The sequence below is a fragment of the Brachyistius frenatus genome, unplaced genomic scaffold, assembly GCF_029030835.1.
Source record: "Brachyistius frenatus isolate BFR_SWC_R1_liver_20210118 unplaced genomic scaffold, ASM2903083v1 Contig_245, whole genome shotgun sequence".
Lineage (NCBI taxonomy): Eukaryota > Metazoa > Chordata > Actinopteri > Embiotocidae > Brachyistius > Brachyistius frenatus.
Window position 1 is genome coordinate 131,968 of NW_027210844.1, and position 23,215 is coordinate 155,182.

General features: G+C 46.3%; 1 protein-coding gene across 3 annotated transcripts; it reads right to left on the reverse strand.

The window, feature by feature from the left end:
* Positions 1-531: 531 nt before the first annotated feature.
* On the reverse strand, positions 532-22,304 carry bag6l (BCL2 associated athanogene 6, like). Of its 3 annotated transcripts, none has more exons than XM_069720633.1 (24): positions 21,777-22,304; positions 21,576-21,693; positions 19,697-19,911; positions 19,555-19,626; positions 18,321-18,443; positions 17,053-17,363; positions 16,696-16,825; positions 16,302-16,505; positions 15,663-15,891; positions 14,705-14,767; positions 11,906-12,195; positions 11,649-11,724; positions 10,937-11,223; positions 10,148-10,397; positions 9,900-10,069; positions 9,293-9,346; positions 9,102-9,204; positions 6,313-6,437; positions 5,046-5,180; positions 4,749-4,811; positions 3,835-4,032; positions 2,953-3,060; positions 2,315-2,461; positions 532-1,684 (listed from the first exon to the last, which is right to left on the reverse strand). In XM_069720633.1, exons 1-24 carry the CDS (start codon positions 21,855-21,857, stop codon positions 1,586-1,588), a joined length of 3,651 nt encoding a protein of 1,216 aa, XP_069576734.1. In that variant the 5' UTR covers positions 21,858-22,304; the 3' UTR covers positions 532-1,585. The 3 variants fall into 3 exon arrangements, with proteins under 3 accessions (XP_069576734.1, XP_069576735.1, XP_069576733.1); XM_069720634.1 differs by having other exon boundaries at positions 4,749-4,796; positions 11,906-12,201; XM_069720632.1 differs by having other exon boundaries at positions 11,906-12,201.
* Positions 22,305-23,215: the final 911 nt, after the last annotated feature.

Sequence of the window (23,215 nt, forward strand, 5' to 3'; positions counted from 1 at the left end):
AATTCTTTGTAGTTTTACTTTGAGGAACATTATTCTTAGATTGTTGAACTATTTTCCCACAGTCTTTCAGAGTGGTGAACCTCTCCCCATCTTCACTGACGAGAGACTCTGCCTCTCTGAAATCATCTTTTTATACTCAATCATGTTACTGATCTGTTGCCATGGTAACCTGATTAGTTGTCAGATGTTGATCAGGTGTTTTTTTTTGTTACATAACTTTTCCATTCTTTTGTTGACCTTGTCACAACTTTTTTGGCGATGTGGTTGTATAACAGTTGGTAGATATTGTGAGAGGAGAGATGATGTGACGTGTATTCAGTATATTTAGTGCTCATTGGTTTGAAGAGGCTGATAACTGACAGTCGACTTCTCCTGGATGTGAACTGAAGCTCTGCCTGGATGTGGTTATTGTTCAAAGATAACTTCATACCTTTGGTAGTTGTGATTACAGTTGGGTCACATTAGTTTTCAAAGGTTGGAGCTGGACACGTTCATACGTCTAAACAAAAACCAGAGACTCTGCAAATGAAGCTGTTTGGAAAGACGCATTTATTATCTGATTAAGTTAAGTGATGTAACAAGCACAGAGTCACTGTGTGGCAGCAGCTTCAGACTGTGGCACAGAACTACTGCAGCTCTACATTAGTTCTCCTGTAGTAACACATCAGTGCCAGTTAGAAAGATGACGCTCTAATATACAAACAACAACTCAGCATCTGAGTCTCGTTGTCATATCTGAAGTTAGGATGCTACATAACACAAATCTAATGCCATGAAACACAGGTTACTGGACTGACAGGGACAAAACTATGATATCACTGCCCACTCACTATATATAATCTGTGCTCGTTCACAGCATGACTACATCTGCAACACAGGACAGCATGAGAGGGACCCGGTGACACTGATGTCATCATGTTTCCAGAAATAAGGAGAATAAAGTCCAAACATGAGAACTCAGTGGACTTCCTGTGGTCGGGCTGCTCACCGTTCACTACGAGGCATCTCATGATGTCACCACTTCTGTCTGCAGCTTCACAACTGTGCTCTCACTACTGAACGACCTTCATATGAAGAATCCTGTCTTCATGTTTTTGCTCATATCTCTGTCATGATATCTCTTCATAATCTTATTAAATGGTTACTCTCATGGTGCCTCGTAGTGTTCCTCACAACATCTGAACTTTACTCTCTCAGTTTCACATCTTCTTCTCTCGACATTCACGGTTCTCTCAGCGGTCCAGACGCGACGTAGTGAGATGAAGCCTGGACCTTTCTATCGCGTGTCCTGGGCTTCTTCTGCCTTCACCTGGTGTTATCAGACCTGCGGTCATGTTCGGCACTCGGACTCTTCTTTAGCTTCTCGGAGGTGGACGGGAGCAGAGGGGGATGTTGGAGCATGAGGTGACTCAGGTGACCTGGAACCGTGTGCCATGGAGGGTCCACAGAGTCCCCGTCTAACAGACTACAGCAGCCCTGAGGGAAAGGAGGGAGGAGCTGCCACACTACATGAACCAGAGTGCTCTGATTGGCCGGTGCTGTGGACCCCGCCCTCTCCTCCGTGGCACGGGGACGCTGCAGAGCATCAGGAGTCCTCCAGGGAGAAAGCTCGGTGTGTGTTGGGGAATCGGTGGGAGTTGTAGTCCGGATCGTCTCTCACTCGCTCTCTGAGGTCACTCTTCACCTGGCAGGAGGACAGACAGGAGGACAGAGAGTTGGTAGGTCACAAGCAGGAGGACAGTGTGTGTGTGTGTGCGTGCGTGCGTGCGTGTGTCTGTAGGTGTGAGTGTGTGTGTGTGTGTGTAGGTGTGTGAGTGTGTGCGTGCGTGCGTGCGTGTGTGTGTGTGAGTGTGTGTGTGTAGGTGTGTGAGTGTGTGTGCGCTGTCCTCCTCCAAACAGCCTGATCTTCATCCTCCACCTCTGTGTCAGAACACTTCCTCTTCCTCGTCCTCCATAAAGAACCTCATGGATCATTTCTATGATCAGCCCTGATGACGTGCATCGACCATGTGGTCACACAATGTGGGTGTGTAGAAGGTGGAGCATCAGGCCGATCTCCACACATCTCCAGGTGGACTGTATAAAGGGAACACTGTGCAGGTGTTTCATAAATCAGTTTCTGTGTGGCTCCATCGGCCTGTTTTCTGGTCTGATATCTGCTCTCGTGTTGTCTGGATCTACATCGGGACTTCTGATGAATCTGACGTGTTTTATAGAAACACTCAGACTGTTTGTTTGAAGCTGGATGATAATCAGACTGTAACTACAGATGATTGACATCATGCCGTCCTGGATGAGTGTTGCCACATGTTACCTGTTTGGTGTAAGCTTCCTGCAGCTCCGGCCTCTCCAGCTCCCCCTGCAGGCTGTTAGGAGCGGTGACGGGCAGGACTCCAGCAGCTCGAGCGGCTCGGCTCACTGCGTCCGACAGGGACAGGTGAGGCCCGTCGCATTGGCTCGTCTGAGGACACACACACTGATGTCACACACTTAAAGGACACATTCACCACATTTTATGAGGCTGTCCGCTCTGTGTTGAAGGTTAATGTTGTCCATGAATGAATAAAGTCCTCAGTGTTGCTATAGTGATGGAGAAAACAGAGTTCCTCTGAGTTAGCCTGCTGGCAGTGCCTACATGTCCCAGCATGCATTGTGCAGGAGCTTCTGATCCCTCTGTCTCACCTGGCAGCAGCCACTCAACAGAAGACGGCGACCCACCGAGACACTTGTTTTCAGAGCAGAAGACTTCACTGCTCCAGCTGTTCCCTCTGACATCACATCAAGAGGAACATTTGGATACTTAGGAAATAACAGGATTGCCTTTAGCCTAGCTTAGCACAAAGACTGGGAGCAGGTAGAAACTGTTAGCCTGGCTCCATCTTCCAACAACTCTGTTCTGACTGTAAGCCGGCCGGCTCCTTCACCACAGAGAGGACTCTGAACTCGGCTCACCTTCCTCCTCTTGGCGGGCATCCCGTGCAGGTAAGCGTCCGACAGCGGCGGCTGGGCTTTGATCTTCCTCTGAGACAGCATGTCATGTCTGATGATGGGAACCCACTCCTGACCGGGACATGATAGAACAGTTACAGACAAAGTTACAACATCAACTCCATTCAAATGTCTAAAATGTGTAAAAACCTTCAGACTCCGTGTGAACATGAGAACAAAGGAGGCTCTGAAGGTTCAGACACAGTTACAGTCTGTTCGTTCACATCTGCTGTTAACATGATCAATACACAGATGACTGTGTGATTGACAGCTGACCTGTGATTGACAGATGACCTGTGATTGACAGCTGACCTGTGTGATTGGCAGCTGACTGTATGATTGACAGCTGACTCTGTGATTGACAACTGACTGTGATTGACAAATGACCTGTGTGATTGACAGCTGACTGTACAGGAAGTAGAGACTTCCTGCAGACTGACCTGGTGTCTATAAATCAGATGTTTCCTGAATAAAAACTGTTTCCTGTCTACCTGATGCTGGTTTCACCAAAGACTCTTCTGGGTTCAGGTTTTTCATTTCTGACTCGCATCAGACCCACAGCTGTGGAAGAGCCCCGCCCCCTCACACAGTTCACTGAGCCACTGCAGCGCAGAGCCCGACCCTCTCAGCAGGTGACAGCTCCCTGTTTGTCTGTGCTAAGTTCAACAGGAACTCTGATGGACCCTGGTCTTGTTATTTACTTTCCCCTCAGTATCCTGCCATGCTCAGTATTAACAGTACTAATGATACGCCAGCAGGAGGCCGTGTGGCTCCAGGTCAGGTTGAGCTGTGTGAATGTTCTCTACAGGTATCAGGTATTACTACAGAGAAAATCTCACTCCTTACAGGTGGAACAGCTGCTGCCCATGGCTCCATCTCAGGGGCCACTTCCTCCCGTCCCTTCGGGGCCCCAGCAGGACGTGGAGTGTCCCCTGATGAGACAGTGTTGTCACCTAGAGACACCCCTCTCTCTCCACCTTCACCTGATGAAGCCATGGTCTCTTCTGCTGTGGTGGCTGCAGCTGGAGACGAGCTCTCCTCCATCTGACAGAGGGTGGAGGGGTCACATGATCAGAGGGTGGAGGGACTGCATGATCAGAGGGTGGAGGGACCACATGATCAGAGGGTGGAGGGACCGCATGATCAGAGGGTGGAGGGGTCACATGATCAGAGGGTGGAGGGACCACATGATTAGAGGGTGGAGGGACCACATGATCAGAGGGTGGAGGGGTCACATGATCAGAGGGTGGAGGGACCCCATGATCAGAGGGTGGAGGGACCATCACCGTGACAGTGAAACAATCAGACAAATGAAATGATAAAAACATCCTAAACGGGTCCTTTGTATTGATCCAGTCTGAAGGCGACGCTCCGCCTCTTTCTGTTTGTATCAGTGAACTCCAGCTTAATAAATCTTAACTCTCTTAAATCTAATAATCTTCCAGTTTTCTTCTTGACAACAAATCCCCGAATTAAACTAAGAATAAATGTACCAACAAGTTCTGTGTCATCTGTGTGCCGAATATTTCCTTCTTATTGGACCACAAGATACACACGCACACACACACACTGTAAACCACTGACTGGAGCAGCACATGTAAATGAATCCAGCTGCAGAGATCCGCTGTGTTTAAAGGAATAATGTTTTCTTAAGGTTCTTCAGAGTTTCTGTCTTCAGCAGAATATAACGGCTGACAGGAACCCACTGGGCAGTTGTTTAAAGAGCCGGGCAGAGAGGAGAAGGAGAGAAACCCACTGACCTCCATGCTGGGACTCTCTGACGGCTGCTCCACCTCAGCCTCCGTCCTCTGGGTCAGATCACCCTGAAACCATGTTACAGCTTTAAAAAGGTCATTTAAAGATCTGAACTGAATCTGGGCCCAAGTGTTCAAACTCTGACCCGTGTTGTTCGACCAGGCCACTGTGAACTGATCCTGAAATCACACACTGACTGTTTAGTTCCCTGTTGAGAAATAAAGTGACCTGGTCCTGTCTATGATGTGGTGTCAGAGGTAGCTGGATGGGACTGCACCCACTGCAGCGTGTCACTGCATCACCTGTGTGTAGAGGACGTAGTGCTGGATCTGGTCCTCGGTGACGGGGTTGTGGTCCAGAATGACGTGCAGCCTCATAGACATCATACTGGTCAGCCAGTTGACCAGACTGGGATTGACCTCAGCAGACATCCTCCTCTACACAAACACACATAGTAACACAGTAACACAGTAACACAGAAACACAGTAACACAGAAACACACAGTAACACAGAAACACAGTAACACAGTAACACACAGTAACACAGAAACACAGTAACACAGTAACACACAGTAACACAGTAACACAGAAACACAGTAACACAGTAACACAGAAACACAGTAACACAGAAACACAGTAACACAGTAACACAGAAACACAGTAACACAGTAACACAGAAACACAGTAACACAGTAACACAGAAACACAGAAACACAGTAACACAGAAACACAGAAACACAGTAACACAGAAACACAGTAACACAGTAACACAGAAACACACAGAAACACAGTAACACAGAAACACACAGTAACACACAGAAACACAGTAACACAGAAACACAGAAACACACAGTAACACAGAAACACAGAAACACAGTAACACAGAAACACAGTAACACAGTAACACAGAAGCACAGTAACACAGTAACACAGAAACACAGTAACACAGAAACACAGTAACACAGTAACACAGAAACACACAGTAACACAGAAACACAGTAACACAGAAGCAGACAGTAACACAGAAACACACAGAAACAGTAACACAGTAACACACAATAACAGAAACACACTAACACAGAAACACAGTAACACACAGAAACACACAGTAACAGTAACACACAGTAACACACAGAAACACACAGTAACACAGAAACACACAATAACAGAAACACAGTAACACAGTAACATAGTAACACACAGTAGCACAGTAACACACAGTAACAGAAACATTGTAACACACAGTAACACAAAAACACACAGTAACACGCAGTTACACACAGTAACACACAGTAACACAGAGTTATACAGTAACACACAGTAACACACAGTAACAGAGTTATACAGTTACACACAGTAACACAGTAACTCACAGTAACACAGTTACACACAGTAACACACAGTAACAGAGTTATACAGTTACACACAGTAACACAGTAACACACAGTAACACAGAAACACACAGTAACACAGAAACACACAGTAACACAGAAACACACAGTAACACAGAAACACACAGTAACACACAGCTGCATCACAGCAGTAAAGCGTATGTATACGTGTACTTACAATGCGGTGGTTGATGACGGCGGTCAGAGCTCTCTGTTCCCCCCCCAGACAGTACAGGTTCACAGCCAGACACTCAAACAAGCCCTGAGTGCAGAGCAGCAGCAGACGGGGGCCGAAGGTGTGATCTGAGGAGGAGAACCCGCCTCACATCAGAGTGGTCCGACAGAACCAAGCAGCGTTCTGGCTCCGTGTTCCACTAAGATAACAGTCAGGAGTCGGCCTTGTGACGACCCTCCACACCTGCAGATAGTTCAGAGTGTAGGAAAGACCGTCCCTCTGGGGGGGTCTCTGTCTTTTCTGGGTCCCAGCATCCCCCCTAACCTCCGTCCTCTGTCTGTTTGATTAACTGAACCACACAACACTCATCCACACACTGTAGAGGGCCGACAAGCACGAGCTCCCTGAAGTTTACAAAACACCTCGTTACACATGAATCATTTGAAATGCTTGTTTTCTAAGTGTGGACTGATCACAGCTCAGTACCACATGGACCATGAGCTCTGTGCTGGTTCCAGTCCCAGCCGGACAGACCTGCTTCATATCTTTCCCCTCATGTCTCTTCTCCGCTGTTGTAAACAAATAAAGCAGTAAAATGTCACAACTTTTTTGAGACGTGTTGCTGTAATCAAATTCAAAATAAGCATATATTTTTTATAAAACAATAACGTTTCTCAGTTTCAACATTTGATATGTTGTCTTTAGTCTATTTTCAATTAAATATGAGTTTATGTGATTTACAAATCATTGCATTTCGTTTTTAATTACATTTTACACAGCGTCCCTACTTTTGGAAACAGGGTTGTCTCATTCTTAAAAAGTGTTTTGTTTTCCAGCCACTCGGCAGACAGAAGTCTTGTTTGTGACTGAATCAGAGCTCTCCTCTCCATCGAGGAGAACTTTTGGAAATCCGGGAATGTTGTGCTTTTGTGTGACACACGAGACACAAAACACCAGAAACATAAACCAACGTCATTGCTTTAGTTGTGTGTGTGCAGCCTTGAGAGAGTTGGTAGGAGACAGCAGCTTGTCGGGGTCTCCACTCACTTTGCTCTGTGCAGTTTTAGGTGGATTTTGAATTGGCTAGACTTTTGTTGATAACTAATGTCAGGAATGGTTCCACAAACCTGGACTTTGCAATGATGAATTATTTTTTATCTTTATTTTGTTGTTGCAGCACTATCAGGCCCAGGTGATTTGTAAATGCTGGAGGGTAACTGGGGCAGTGGGCTTTCTGCTTAATGAATCCTGCCACTCATCCTGCAGAAGGCCTTGTGTTGAGTGAGTCAGCTGGTGTTAGCTGGGCATCGAGCCAGAGGAAGGAAAGGGCCTTCAGGACCAACCAGTGGAGAACAGGTAAGAATAACTCATGTTGAGTGTCCTGTGTTTGTTATATGGTCAAAGAGTTGGCTGTCTAAGACTTATACAACCCTGTTTCCAAAAGTTGGGACGTTGTGTAAAATGTCAATAAAAATTGAATGCAATGATTTATAAATCATGTAAACTCATATTTGATTAAAAATAGACCAAAGAAAAAATATCAAATGTTGAAACAGAAATTTGATAGTTTTATGAAAAATATATGCTCATTTTGAATTTGATGCCACATCTCAAAAACATTAAGACAGGATCATGTTTACCACTGTGTTGCATCACTTCTTCTTTTAACAACACTCTGTCAATGTTTGGGAACTGAGGAGACCAGTTTCTAGAGATTTGAAAGTGAAATGTGGTCCCATTCTAGTATTTCAGCTGCTCAACAGTTCAGGGTCTCCTTTGTTGTATTTTTCATGTCCTGATGCTCCAGATGTTTTCAATGATTGATAGGTCTGGACTGCAGGAGGTCAGTTTATCAGCGGACTCTTCTGCTACGGAGACATGCTGTTGGAATACGTGCAGAATGTGGTTGGACGTTGTTCTGCTGAAATAAACAAGACCTTCCCTGAAAGAGACGTTGTCTGGATGGCAGCATATGTTGCTCCAGAACCTGAATATATCATTGTATATAACCTTCATTTGTGGACGCAGCGATGAACTGTGTTCACAGACGATGGTTTTCACAAGTGTTCCTGAGCCCATGCAGTGATTTCCACTCCAGAATAGTGTGTTTTTAATGCAGTGCTGCCTGAAGGCCTGAAGATCACCACCATCCAATATTGATTTCCAGCCTTGTCCCTTGTGTTCAGAGATTTCTCCAGATTCTCTGAATCTTTTAATGATATTATGAACCGTAGACGATGAAATCCACTAATTCTTTGTAGTTTTACATTGAGGAACATTATTCTTAGATTGTTGCACTATTTTCCCACACAGTCTTTCACAGAGTGGTGAAACTCTCCCCATCTTCACTGCTGAGAGACTCTGCCTCTCTGAAATCATCTTTTTATATCCAATCATGTTACTGATCTGTTGCTAGGTAACCTAATTAGTTGTTAGATACTCAACCAGGTGTTTTTTATTTTATTTATTTTTTTATCTTTACACAACTTGTCCAGTCTTTTGCTGACCCAGTTCCAACTTTTTCGAAATGACCACATATTTTTCATAAAACCATAAAATGTCTTTTATTTGGTCTATTTTCAATTAAATATGTGTTTATGTGATTTACAAATCATCACATTTTGTTTTTATTTACATTTTACATAGCGTCCCAACTTTTTCGGATATGGGGTTGTACACTCGGTACCTGTCTAACGGAGTTCTCACAAGAAAGGTTCTTGTTCTAGAAATGGTTCCACTGTGGAACCGGGCTGCAGTGTCAGAGGAGACCCGGTCCACTGCAGTGAACTCACCATTGCAGCGCAGGATGTGTGAGGCCATCTGAGTGAACTGCTGTCTGAGGAAGGACAGGTTGGTCTGAACGATGTCCACTCCATCTCTCACCGTCACTGTAGCCTGGACACAACACACACACACCTCCCCCTGTCCATCAATACACACCTGGTACAGATCGAACAGAGTGTGTGTGTGTGTGTGTCCTTACAAAGCTCTCAGCAATGTAGTCCTCCAGTCCATTGATGAGGTGCTCAGCTGCTGTCTGCAGAGAACACTGTGTGTTAAAGTGTTTGATGATCAGATCAGAGACTCACATGTAGACCGACACATCATGGTGACGGACGGACGGAAGGGACATGGAGACATGACTATATTTAATTTATTATTGAAGGAGAGGAAGAACAGTGATCACAGATTTGTTCTCTGTTTACAGTTCCTGTTGAATCTGCAGAGATGTACACTTGACTAATAATAATACAAATATTAAAGAATAAAACCACTCTCACATGCCCATAAGCACACTGAAAGAACTCCTCATCTTTTTGGCCACTTTTTGACTATTAACAGAACTTTCTGTAATACGGTTCCAGTGGCTGTAATGATAATGTGCTCAGAACAAAGACAGTGGATCTCGTCCCTCGTCTCTTTACGTTTGTTTGGGTCTGATGTGGAGAGGAGGAGAGACATGGGTCACTGTGTCTGTACAGGAGGAGGAAGGTGAGCTGCAGGAGGGGGAGGAGTCACAGCAGCGGTTCAGACACTCCAACTCTCTGAAGAACCGCGCTCAGTGTGCGACAGAGCAGAGAGGAACTTACAGCGATGTTGCCGTCAGTGGGCTCCCGACCCTGCAGGTAGTGCTCCGTGAAGAAGTCCATGAGCTGGGGCTGGATGCGGCTCAGAGGCTGGGCATTCCCATGGAGCAACAGCACCATGTCCACCATGGAGAAACTCTGACAGACCAGGGACAGCAGGTCCCCGAAGAAACCTGCGAGACGAGAGCCAGTTCATGGGCACAGTGCTGATTGAGATGTGCTTTACCTTCTCTGTCCTGTGTGAGACTCACCCACAGCGTCTCCGGAGCCCGGAGCAAACAGGTTGCTGGTCTGGGACAGTCGCTGGATGAACTGGGCGATGCTCTCGCCGGTGCCCTGCTGGGCCCCCAGAGAGCTCATCATGGTGGACAGCACTCCCTGCACGATGCCGGTAAACAGCTCCGGACTCAGAGAGTCTCCGCCCGGGCTGCTGCCGGTGTGGGGGGGGGCAGGACCGCTGGATGGAGGGGGGGCCGGGGCTCCGGGGCCAGTGGCAGGGGGCTGCACAGAAACATCAGTCACAACCTGCATGTTCAGGGCTCCGTTTAGCTTCATGAAAACACACACTTACACATAAAAAGTTGAAGTTGGTGATATAATTGTTGCACGTAGTCTAATGTGTCAAAACTGATTTTTAACTATTTTTTAACTAAGAAGATCTCTGAAGATAAAACTGTTGCTATTTCATGAAAAGTGAGATCTTCCAGTGTGAACAGATATGTGTGATTCTCAGGAAACCGATGGAGCTTTAATCTCCCATCATGCTGTGTGGAGATAAATAAGTTTAGTTTGTTCATCTGCTGATATACAGTGGACATGCCTGACTGACAGGACATATTGTCTGTGTCACCCGTTCCCAGATATTCCTGTTAGTAATGAGAAGTTAAAAGCCTGTTTGTATGTATTTTTGGTACATTTGATGCTGTTCAGAGAACTTCACCTGAAAAAAGCAGGATAAAACGAAGGAGATGAAAATCATTGAGCTATTAATTTATGGCCTAAAGGGGGCGCTGCAGGCGTGTGCTCACTGTTGAACTCACTGTTGTGAAGTCCGACATGCCCTGGAAGAAACCCGGGACCCCTGGCAGAGTCACTGTGATGGAGGGAGCCAGTCCAGAACCTGGTCCTGCTGCTCCCCCCAGCAGGGAGCCCAGCAGATGAGCCACGTTAGACTCAACACCGCCCTCTGCTGGCTGACCCACAGATGCAGTACTGGTGGTGTGGGTGGAAGTCTGTCCAGAGGTGTTGGCAGAGGGAGGAGGGGAGGGGTCCGATGAAGGAGGAGCAGAGACGGAGGACTGAGAGGCTGAAGAGGACAGAGGATCACCTTGACGGGTCGGAGAAACAGGACAGAATGAGACCAACCAAAACCAAAAAAACATCATCAAAAGCCTCCATGAAAGCCAGCAGGAGGAGGAGGAGCGGTTACACATCATGTCTGATCCATTGGTGTCAAACTGAAGGTGTTTCATGGTCAGACAGAACAACTAATACACAATCAATATGCAATACATTCACATTTCTACATAAAAACCGCACATCCCAGCTGATAATAATGACTCAGAGTCGCTGTGATGGATTACTGTCAGGAAGATCATTACTGTGGAAAAGAAATGTGTTAAATACTCTGACGTTTTCTGGTTTCATGGATGAGCTGGTCTAAACTGTGGTCATGTGATAACAGGTACTGTGTATAAAGGAGGTGGAACATGAATGTCCTCCAGGGGTCAGTAGAGAGCAGCTGACACTGACCTGGCTGCCCCGGCATCAGCAGCTGTCCAACCAGACCACTGATCATCTGGGAGAGGGAGGATGGAGCCAGAGGACCCTGACAGGTAGAGGAGGCACATAAACCATCAGTCCACTCATCTGTCCTGGTGTGGACGTTTCATGAGACAGAGCAGGACACAGGTGTACTGACTCGTTCTGAAGTTGGACCTCGGTCCCTGAACTCAGCTGCTCTGACCTCTCCTGGTTCTGAAGTTGGACATCGGTCCCTGAACTCTTACCTCCCCGGGCTGCTGGCCCGCTGTGGGTACCGTGGCCCTCAGGTTGATGGTGGTTCCTCTGGTTCCCACAGGCTGAGGGATGCGGGGGGGGAAGGAGGGCCGGGTGATGAGCACCCGACCGTGAGGGGCCGGGGGGGTGGCAGGTCCCTCAGCGGAGGGGGTGGAGTCAGACATCATCTGAGCCGGGTGGCCGGCTGAGGCTGCAGCAGCCATGGCAGCAGCCTGGTGGGAGATCTGGTGGACGATGGCCTGCATGAACTCGGGGGGGAGTCCTGGGAAGTGGGCCGCTGCTGCTCCTGGACACAGAGACAGGGTGATCCTGAAAACACATCTCTGAGTGTGTCTGTCTGAAGTTCCCTCTGAGCCTACTGGATGCTGGACTGCTGTCTGACAGCATGTAAACAGAAGGTGTGACCACAAGATGGAGATGATGGAGAGAGCAGCAGGGAGGAGCGCTGTAGAGATGTTTGGCTCTGGTTGATGACCATCCTGCTCATGTGATGGTGAAGGACAGAGTTCAGGACCAGAACATTGAGCTGCTTTCTGTAAGGTGCTGACCTTTGGTCTACATTCCTCTGTGGTGTATCAGTGATCAGTTTAAAAGGTGTCATCAAACTTTGAAGATTCAAAAATAAAACACACCTATAAACCAATTATTCTCTCATCTCATTTCTCTAAATCCTAAAAATACTGATAGATTAAAAATGCACATTGTGACCTTATTTTCCACATTCAGTAAAAATATTGGTAAATTAAAGTATCTAAAAAAATCATGTAAATGCATCACATTAGTGTTCAATCTCAGCCCACAGTGACCTGAACGGAAAAGCACACAGCACCTGTAAGAGGGAAATCTCCTAATAATAATTTATTAGAAAAAATATGTGACCTGAAATAGAACTCTTCTTGTGCATTAAAGGGGGATTTCTGGCCACACCATGAAGCATGGATATTTGAGATCTTATCTGAGGTACTTTCCATAGAAACCAACTCTCAGATATGATGCACTTCTGTCATGCAGTAAATCTTACATTACAGTGACCTCTGACCCAGTTTCCAAAAAAAAGTAGTGAGGTTGTGTAAAATGTAAATAAAAACAAAATGCAGTGATTTGTAAATCATGTAAACACATATTTAATTGAAAATAGACCAAAGACAACATATCAAATGTTGAAACCGAGACATTTTTATTGTTTTATGAAAAATATATGTTCATTTAAAATTTGATGGCAGCAATACGTCTCTAAAAAGTTGTGACAGGATCATGTTCACCACTGTGTTGCATCACCTCTTAACACTCCAGGAGACCAGTTTCTGGAGTTTTGAAAAGTGAAATGTTGTCTCATTCTTGCCTGATATAGGATTTCAGCTGCTCAACAGTTCAGGGCATCCCTCTCCTCTTTAACCTGGAGGATGCAGCGTCCATGATTTCCAAACAGAATCTCAGATTGTGATCCATCAGACCTCAGGACAGTTGTCCACTTCACCTCAGTCCATCTTCAATGATCTCAGGTCCAGAGAAGGCGGCGGTGTTTCTGATCATGTTTCTATCTGGTTTCTTCTTTGGAGAGTTTTAACCTGCATTTGTGGACGCAGCGATGAACTGTGTTCACAGACGATGGTTTTCACAAGTGTTCCTGAGCCCATGCAGTGATTTCCACTCCAGAATAGTGTGTTTTTAATGCAGTGCTGCCTGAAGGCCTGAAGATCACCACCATCCAATATTGGTTTCCAGCCTTGTCCCTTGTGTTCAGAGATTTCTCCAGATTCTCTGAATCTTTTAATGATATTATGAACCGTAGATGATGAAATCCACTAATTCTTCGTAGTTTTACGTTGAGGAACATTATTCTTAGATTGTTGCACTATTTTCCCACACAGTCTTTGAGTGGTGAACCTCTCTCCATCTTCACTGCTGAGACTCTGCCTCTCTAAAATCATCTGTTTATACCCCTCATGTTACTGATCTGTTGCCAATGTTATTTATAGTGTTACACAACTTTTCCAGTCTTTTGTTGACTCTGTCACAACTTTTTTGAGACTTGTTGTTGCCATCAAATTCAATATGAGCAGATATTTTACATAAAACAATACAATTTCTCTGTTTCAACATTTGATCTTTGGTCTAATTTCAATTAATTATGGGTTTATATGATTTGCAAATCATTGCGTTGTTTTTATTTCCATTTTAAAAAGCGTCCCAACTTGTTTGGAAGCTGGGTACATAGTGGGATGTCGTTTCAGCCCTATTTGGAGAAGATGCAGAAATTTGCTGTGATTTCAAAAATAGATAAATCTTTGCTGCACCGAGAAGCAGGTCGTTTCATCTAAAGGGGTCGTGTGCTGTTGTTTATTCTGATATCTGGTATGTTGCGACGCGATCAGGAGACGGTGACTCAATCAACCAATAACAAATGAGTAAAGCTATTACGACGCAGACATTTGATGTGTCCTCAGAACATGACTTTGGGGTACAAACATGGGACTTTCATCATTACATCGGTCCAGTTCTGCTCCATCATGTGATATATGTTCCTTATCTATGCAGTGACCAGATCATGATTAATGTAAACAAAAGGAGTGGATGGAGATGGACGCAAAGCTGCATGCAGATTGTAACTGTCTTTGATTATAATTAAGTTTAAAATGATTTTTCTTGCTGACACTTTGCCGCAGAGACAAACAACTCGTATCGTTTGAAAGGTCACGTCACGCCGTTTCATTTCATGTGTCAGGCACTAAAGGTGAAGGAAGAGACAGCCATAGCAACAAGCCATCCAATCACAGAGCAGTACTCACCCGGCTGTCCTGGACCTGCAGCGTTGGTCTGTCCCGGAGCCTGAGACCCAGCAGCAGATTCACCTGTTCAACCCAACAACAGCAGAAGTCCATCAGCCTCCCGGAGAGAGGACACACTAACTGTAGGACACACTCATCTCGTCACATTAAACCATGTGTTTCATCCTCTCAAATCAAGTGTAAGACGTCACCACATCAAGCAGTGGAGAGACAGTCGGGATGGATTTGTTGGGACCTCAACAGGTCAGGAAAACACTGCTTTGTTTCTCCTGAAAAGTGATGAAATTAAAATCCATTGGTTCCTGTATACCAGAAGCAAAGAATGTTTCAACTATTTCTTCTACAAAAATTATTGTAAAAGAGCCTCCATAGATTTGTTGGTAGATGAAGAAATTAGAAATAATTGAGTTCTGGTGATATTTAGAACTAACTCTTTTCTTTAATTAATATCACACGTCTCATCATTCAGCCTGTTTAAATGGAGGAAAGTGGTCACTGCTGTTTGGTATCATTGTGCTCAGCACACTGAATGATAGATGACGGAGCAGCATGGTGAAGGCTGTCAGAGCTCCTCCAAGCAGCTTCACGTTCCTGTGACTGCAGCTGCAGATATGAAGAACCAGTTGAAGGTCGGTGGGGCGGGAGTCTGACTGGCTGGATGCAGCAGCAGCAACGTTTTCAATAACTTTCAAACAGTTTGATCCCAACTGAACATGCAGCTCAGCTCACTGTCACTGTCCTACGTCACCTGAGCACGCTACAGGTTCAACCAGCTGTCAAACACTACAAACACTGTCTGTCTGTGGAGACGTTCCACCTTCAGCAGGTGATCTTGTCTCCGTGGACACACTCTGCTCCATCAGTCCACGTCCTGTATGATACTCACACACTGACTGTTTGACACCAACCCCAGAGGTCATGTGACCTCAGCTGTCAGCACACGTCTATGTCTACGTACCGTCTATGTTCATCTGCATCATGACTACCGGCTCCATGGTCTGGTGTGTGATCCGGATCACTCTGGGTCCGCCCTGTCCTTGATGATGATTGGTGCCGTTTGCCTGAAGAGGCGGAGTCTGGCCTGTAGCCTGCTGCTCTGATTGGCCAGCACCCTGTGGGGGCTGGCGTTGCCCTTCAGCTGCTTGTCTCCCATTGGATGTCATGGTTACGGTGGTCCCCAAGTTTATCTGAGGACAGAGACAGGTCCTTGACAAACCCATGTGAAGGACAGAGGCTGAGAACAGAACCACCAGGGACTCTGGCACACTGTCACTGTCAACATATGACATCACAATAAGGTTTTATGATCATAAAAATGTGTCACTGTATATCAACATACAAAGATGCTGGACTGATACATTACATCTGGCTAACAGCTGCAGTACTCAGTTCAACCCGGCTCACTACAACTCATCATCTAATGAAACGGCATGAAGTAAAAGGATGCAGCTGATTGGTCCTGATTGTACTGCAGTACGTCTCCTCCACCAGCAGATACACACTACCAACATACATTAAATTCACTCGTTCACTCTGAATCCAGAACTCTCCTCCACTCAACATCCTGAGTGCTGACAGCAGTGTGCTGTGGACCTACTGGGATGGGCATGTGAGGCAGACCGGCCTGCAGCAGGACCGGGTGGGTGTAGTGGGTCACGGGGCGGGCCACATACAGGTGACGGGGAGGAGAGGTCTCTAGGTTACAGCGGAGGTCACCCAGGACCACCAGGGTGTTTCCTAGGAGACGCAGAGCATCTCCAACCAGGTTGAGAATGCGCTGATCCTCCTCTCTCTCCTGGGTCTGTGAATGACAGACGACCTGAGTTAGCTTTGGACAATTATTAGACAATTATTAGACCTTTGGTCATGAGAGTTTTTAATGGTTGTTTGAGAGGGTGACCAGCAGCAGTGAACATGTTCCTGGATACGCTGCGGGTCATTTATGTGACGTTGTTGTTGTTGTTGTTGTTGTTGCTACACGGCCTCCTTACGTTATTGTTGTAGTCTGCTGAGGTGGCAGCTCCGAGGATTGAGTGGGTTCTCTCTATGAAGGGACGCAGCCGCTCCTCCACCCTCCGGACCTCCGACAGAATCTCCACAAACTCAGCTGGACTCGGGTGGCTGAGAACAGAAGGATGAGTCAGCAGTGCAAAGAGCCTGATGATGAATGCTAATGAGCGCTAATGCTAATGAAAAAAAAAAAGAAAAGAAATGTCCCCTCGTGAGATTAATAAAGTAACTATCTCTCTCTCTCGCCCTCTCTCTGTCTCTCTATCTGATGTTAGAACATTGATCAGTTGTTAGATTATTGATCAGATGTTATCATGCTGCAGACTCCTGTGACTTACTTGGGTCCAGTGTTGGCTGCTCTCCCAGTCTGGGTGGAGGTGGAGGTGGAAGTGGAGGTGGAGGCGGACGCGGAGGTGGAGTTGGAGGAGGAGGAGGAGGAGGAGGAGGAAGAGAAAGAGTATGAGGTGGAGGAGGAGGAGGAGGAGGAGGAGGAGGAGGAGAAGGTGGAGGATGATGGAGCAGGAGGAGAGCTGGTGTCCAGGGGTGGTGAGGCTGCAGCTCCTCCAACAGATGAGGAGGATGGCGGAGGGAGGGAGGAGGACTGAGACCCATCTGGTTCTGAATGGGAGCTGCTGTCACTGGACACTCCCTGTAACACAAAACACATACGTGTGCATAGAAGCACACATGTACTGTCCAAAGCCATCGTCTTCTACTCTTCATCACATTGGCAGAAGAGTCCACCAACATGTTAGTGGAATCAGCATCAGGACCAGTTCACTGATTTCAGAATAAAGTTGAAATATTTTGATTGAAAAAAGATCAAAATTTAATCGACTAAAGTCAAAGAACTTGGAAAAATTCTTAATTTGGAGGAAAAAGTTTGAATAAAATGATGATGCTGTGAGAAATAAAGTTATTTTCCTCATCGTTCGTGCACCGTTCAACTTCTCTTCCCTCCTTCAGTCTTTGTGACTGTGCACACGGCCCTGCAGCCTCATGACCTTTTATGGGCGTTGGCAGGGTGATAGTCGGACCAACAGCTCCGTGCTGTGAGCTGACGAGGACTGTGGGATTCATCAATATAAGAAAACAGCTGAGAACTGAGATGTGGTTTAACAACACGTCATCAATCTGATGAAGATCTTTGTTAAGAAATAATTTAAGAAAAAACTTGATATTGATAAACAAGGCTCATTCATAATAAGGTGCCTACCTTTAATGTCCTCTATACTCCTATTATTAAATTATAGGTAGATGTCAAAACAAACATCTCGTAACAACACAACTCTATTCTGCAAATATCACGAGTCTTTTCATCAGGATTGTTAACGAGTGTCATATTACAGCAATCCACTGACTCCATGGCAACGTTAGAATACACTTCTATTTTGCATCCCCCAAAGCATGATGGGAGCTACAGTGCCAGAAGTAAATGCACAATTATAAATGGACCAAACTAAAAGGACACAACAGAAGTAACACAAACCATGACAACAACGAGGAGGGTTTGTGAGCAGCTTGACTTCCTCTGAAAACGATGTACGACACGTGATGTCAACGTTGTTAATAAGAAGCTCCACATGAAAAACAGAAGCTGTCGTACCTCCAGCCTGTGAATCAGAGAGCGAGCGTCTCTGAGCAGGTTCTCAGCCAGCTGCAGCCTCATCCTGGGCTCACTCTGGACCGACTGGTCCAGGTTGATCTGCACGTCCACCGAGCCGTTGTTCTACAGACACAGACACGAGTCAGCTTTACAGACACGAGTCATCTTTACAGACACGAGTCAGCTTTAGTCACGAGTCATCTTTACAGACACAAGTCAGCTTTACAGTCACGAGTCATCTTTACAGACACGAGTCATCTTTACAGACACGAGTCATCTTTACAGACACAAGTCAGCTTTACAGACACGAGTCATCTTTACAGACACGAGTCATCTTTACAGTCACGAGTCATCTTTACAGTCACGAGTCATCTTTACAGTCACGAGTCAGCTTTACAGTCACGAGTCAGCTTTACAGACACGAGTCATCTTTACAGTCACGAGTCAGCTTTACAGACACGAGTCATCTTTACAGACACGAGTCAGCTTTAGTCACGAGTCATCTTTACAGACACAAGTCAGCTTTACAGTCACGAGTCATCTTTACAGACACGAGTCAGCTTTACAGACACGAGTCAGCTTTACAGACACGAGTCATCTTTACAGACACGAGTCATCTTTACAGACACGAGTCAGCTTTACAGACACGAGTCATCTTTACAGACACGAGTCATCTTTACAGACACAAGTCAGCTTTACAGTCACGAGTCATCTTTACAGACACGAGTCATCTTTACAGACACGAGTCATCTTTACAGACACAAGTCAGCTTTACAGTCACGAGTCATCTTTACAGACACGAGTCAGCTTTACAGTCACGAGTCATCTTTACAGACAAGAGTCAGCTTTACAGTCACGAGTCATCTTTACAGACACGAGTCATCTTTACAGACACGAGTCAGCTTTACAGACACGAGTCATCTTTACAGACACAAGTCAGCTTTACAGTCACGAGTCATCTTTACAGACACGAGTCAGCTTTACAGTCACGACTCAGCTTTACAGACACGAGTCATCTTTACAGACACGAGTCAGCTTTACAGACACGAGTCAGCTTTACAGTCACGAGTCAGCTTTACAGTCACGAGTCATCTTTACAGACACGAGTCAGCTTTACAGACACGAGTCAGCTTTACAGACACGAGTCAGCTTTACAGTCACGAGTCAGCTTTACAGTCACAAGTCATCTTTACAGAAACAGTGGTGAAATGAGTGGTGAATAAAGAGCCGTCACCCCGGAGCCGCTGCTGACCCTGGCACTCCTTCCAGCCTCACCGACCCCAGACATCATCTGCTGAACTGACATCTGGAGAACAAATGCAGCTGTCAGGAGGGCGTGGAACCAACACAGTGTGGTGTTTGGGTCTCATCTCTACCTGTATCTGCTGCGGGTCCATGATGTTGACGGGCAGGTTGAAAGTCCCCAGCATCACGTAGCTGTTGCGGTCGTGTGGTGCACCCTGGGAGGAGGTCTGGCTGCTGCTGCTGGCTCCCTCTGCTCCCCCGGTGGAAACACCTGTCCCCCCGGAGCAGGACATGGTGGCCTGAGGTGGGGCCCGCTCCACCAGGTGGATGACCTTCCCATCCACGTCTGGAGGAAAAACAAACAATGGACTTCATTAAAGGCTGTAAAAACATTTACTGGCGTCTGCTGGTTCATATACATAAAATAAATGAACAGACTTTTTGTCAGTGTTCAGATGTTTATGTGGGCTGTAGTAAACTACTTATAATAATAATAATAGTAATGTCCCATTGACATCTCATAGACTTCAGTACTGGATCACTTTTATACCACCATGACTCAAAATATTTGATCTGCTCTTATTTCTCACAATATGTTCAGAAAAGGTTCCGGGTTCGAATCCAGTCCTGTGCCTTGCTGTGTGGAGTTTGCATGTTCTCCATGTGCCTGCGTGGGTTCTCTCCGGTTACTCCAGCTTCCTCCCACCATCCAAAGACATGCAACTCAAGTAAATTTGTGGTTTTACAAATTGCCCTTAGGTGTGAATGAGAGTGTGAATGGTCTTTGTTTCCATTTGTCTATAAGCGTCGGCCCTGTGACAGACTGGCGGCCTGTCCAGGGCGTACTCTGCCTTCACCCAAAGTGAGCTGGGAGTATTTTGATATTGATATAAATTAATAACAATTAAAAATGACACCATGACAGAGTAGTTGGAAATAATGGCGAGAAGATTCCCATCTCTTCACGTTTTCCATACTTTGTGTTGCACATTTCCTCTTAGCTGATTAAAGGGATTAAACATCTAACTCTGAAATCTGTCATTTACGAAAGTCTCCAGAGTCTTAATTCAGAGCAGCGGTTGCAGCTCCGCGTCATTTTGGGAGTCTCTGCAGGCTCTGCAGTGTCAGTTTGAACGGAAACATCAGTGAAGCATCCTTCAGGTCTCTCTGCAGATGTTCTCTGAGGCTTCGGTCACTCATCAGTTCACCGACATGCAGTGAAAAACATGTTTAGAGAAGTATAGCCCGACACTGATCAGCTCCCAAAGACACTATTCTTCAAGTACCCAAACATCATATACGAGACACTAATATGACAAACAATAAAAACTGATTCCAGTATATTAGACGAGCTGCAGTGCTGTCGGCTCAGCACAGAACCAGAATTTACTGGGTACAGTCCAAATGCATCAGTCTCTGCATGCACATCGCTCACAGGCTGCTTCAGCTCCTCCAGTAACCTGTCAACCTGTGGGAGACATCGACATCTATCGGTAGTGTCTCACTTCATCATGAAGCTCATCAGTCCTGGCTGATGTTGCCTGGACCTCCAGCACCGCGGTGAGGAACCTGGGAGATATTTCAGACATACAGACAGCAGGTCTCCAGGGCTGCTTTCCTCCACCTGTCACAGTGATGCTGAACAACTGGTCCCTGCATTAGTTACCTCCAGGCTGGACTACTGTCATTATTTATTATCAGGATGTCACAGTAACTTCCTGTAAAGCCTCCATTGATCCAAAATGCTGCAGAGAGTACGGACAGGATTTAGGAATGAACCGGACCGACCTGAACCTCGCTGCTGTTGTTGTTTTGGATCATATTGAAGAGGAAGTGATCATATTAACAATGTTCCAGCAGTAACCTGAGTTTGATCAGTAAGAAATGAGTGCTGAAGGGTTCTGTCCACTTCACCGTGAATCTGTTTGATAGGTCGACTCACAGAAACACACACAGCTCAGGTCAAAGGTCAAAGTTACAAACACTCTGCTGTGTGGGCTCTCTACTCACTGTACTCAGCCAGGGCTCGGTCATCATGCAGCACTTTGCCCTGGTAGATGAGCCTCTGCTTGTCCACGGGGATCTGCACTGAGGCCGCGATGTGCTCCTTGAACTGTTTCACTGTCAGCTGGGACACAAGAAGGACATACACTCGTCAGTGAGGAGGGAGGACCGGGTGGGGCCGCGGCAGGACAGGGTGAGGGGTATTACCTCTCCTCTGACTCGGTAGCTCCTGCTCTGGGAGTCCAGGGTCTTCACGGTGACGTCGACCATCCCCTCGGACTCGGTCATGTTTCCGGGCTGTAAACGGAGCGTTAGCCGGCCGGTGTTCACTGCTGGGGGTCTCTGAAGCACGGGGCGGCGGTGGAGCCGAGCTGCAGCGACTTCACAAGCTACTGACCTTTATCCGCCATCAAACGCACCGAGCGGTCAATAATCCGACGACAACTGTCTTCAGACGGGACGAGGCTGTCAGCTTGTTAGTTGACGTTGGCTAATCCCAATTAGGCTACCGGGATGCTAACGGTGCTAACGAGCTAATCTCCTCCGGGAGATGGCTGACCTCGCTCGGTGAAGAACCGGTCGGAGGTCCTGCGGTGGATTCAAAGTGCGCTAAACGACACCACAACCTGGCTCATTGTTTAAAAAAAGAAACTGTGGTGTTTGAAGTGTGAGCGCAGTCAGGCTGATCCGTCAGCTAACTAGCTTCATTTTCCAAAACACAGCAAGGAACGAAACGTCACAGGACCCAGATGACGTAGGAGGAGAAGTCCAGTTCGTGCCTGAGCGCTTTTGTGTGTCAGAGCCAAACACACACTGCAACACTGCTGTGTTCGTGAAAGTGTACAGTTTATTTTAAAGTGTTCAATGTGTGTATATATATATATGCTATACTATATAGCATATATACTATGTATATAGTATGTCGATCTATGTATCGAGATGATAAACTCATCATCTTGATACATAGAGTTTCACTATTATTATTATTATTATATATTATATTCTACCAATCGGTAGTAGTAGTTTGGTAGTTGTAGTAGTAGTTTAGTAGTAGTTGCTGTAGTAGACAGGATGTAGACAGGGTGTAGACAAGATGTAGACAGGGTGTAGACAGAGTGTAGACAGGGTGTAGACAGGGTGTAGACAGGATGTAGACAGGATGTACACGGGTTGTAGACAGGATGTAGACCGGGAGTAGACAGGGTGTAGACGGAGTGGAGACGGAGTGGAGACGGGGTGGAGACGGGGTGTAGACAGAGTGTAGACAGGGTGTAGACAGAGTGTAGACAGGGTGGAGACAGGGTGGAGACAGAGTGTAGACAGGGTGGAGACAGGGTGGAGACAGGATGTACACAGGGTGTAGACAGGGTGAAGACAGGGTGTAGACAGAGTGAAGACAGGGTGGAGACAGGGTGTAGACAGGGTGGAGACAGGATGTAGACAGAGTGGAGACAGGGTGGAGACAGGATGTAGACAGGGTGGAGACAGGGTGGAGACAGAGTGGAGACAGGGTGGAGACAGAGTGGAGACAGGGTGTAGACAGGATGTAGACAGGGTGGAGACAGCCAGGTAACAGCGCCATACATTATATTCATTTAAGAAAGTTGATTTACAAAACAGTAACTCATTTAATATGATTAATCACG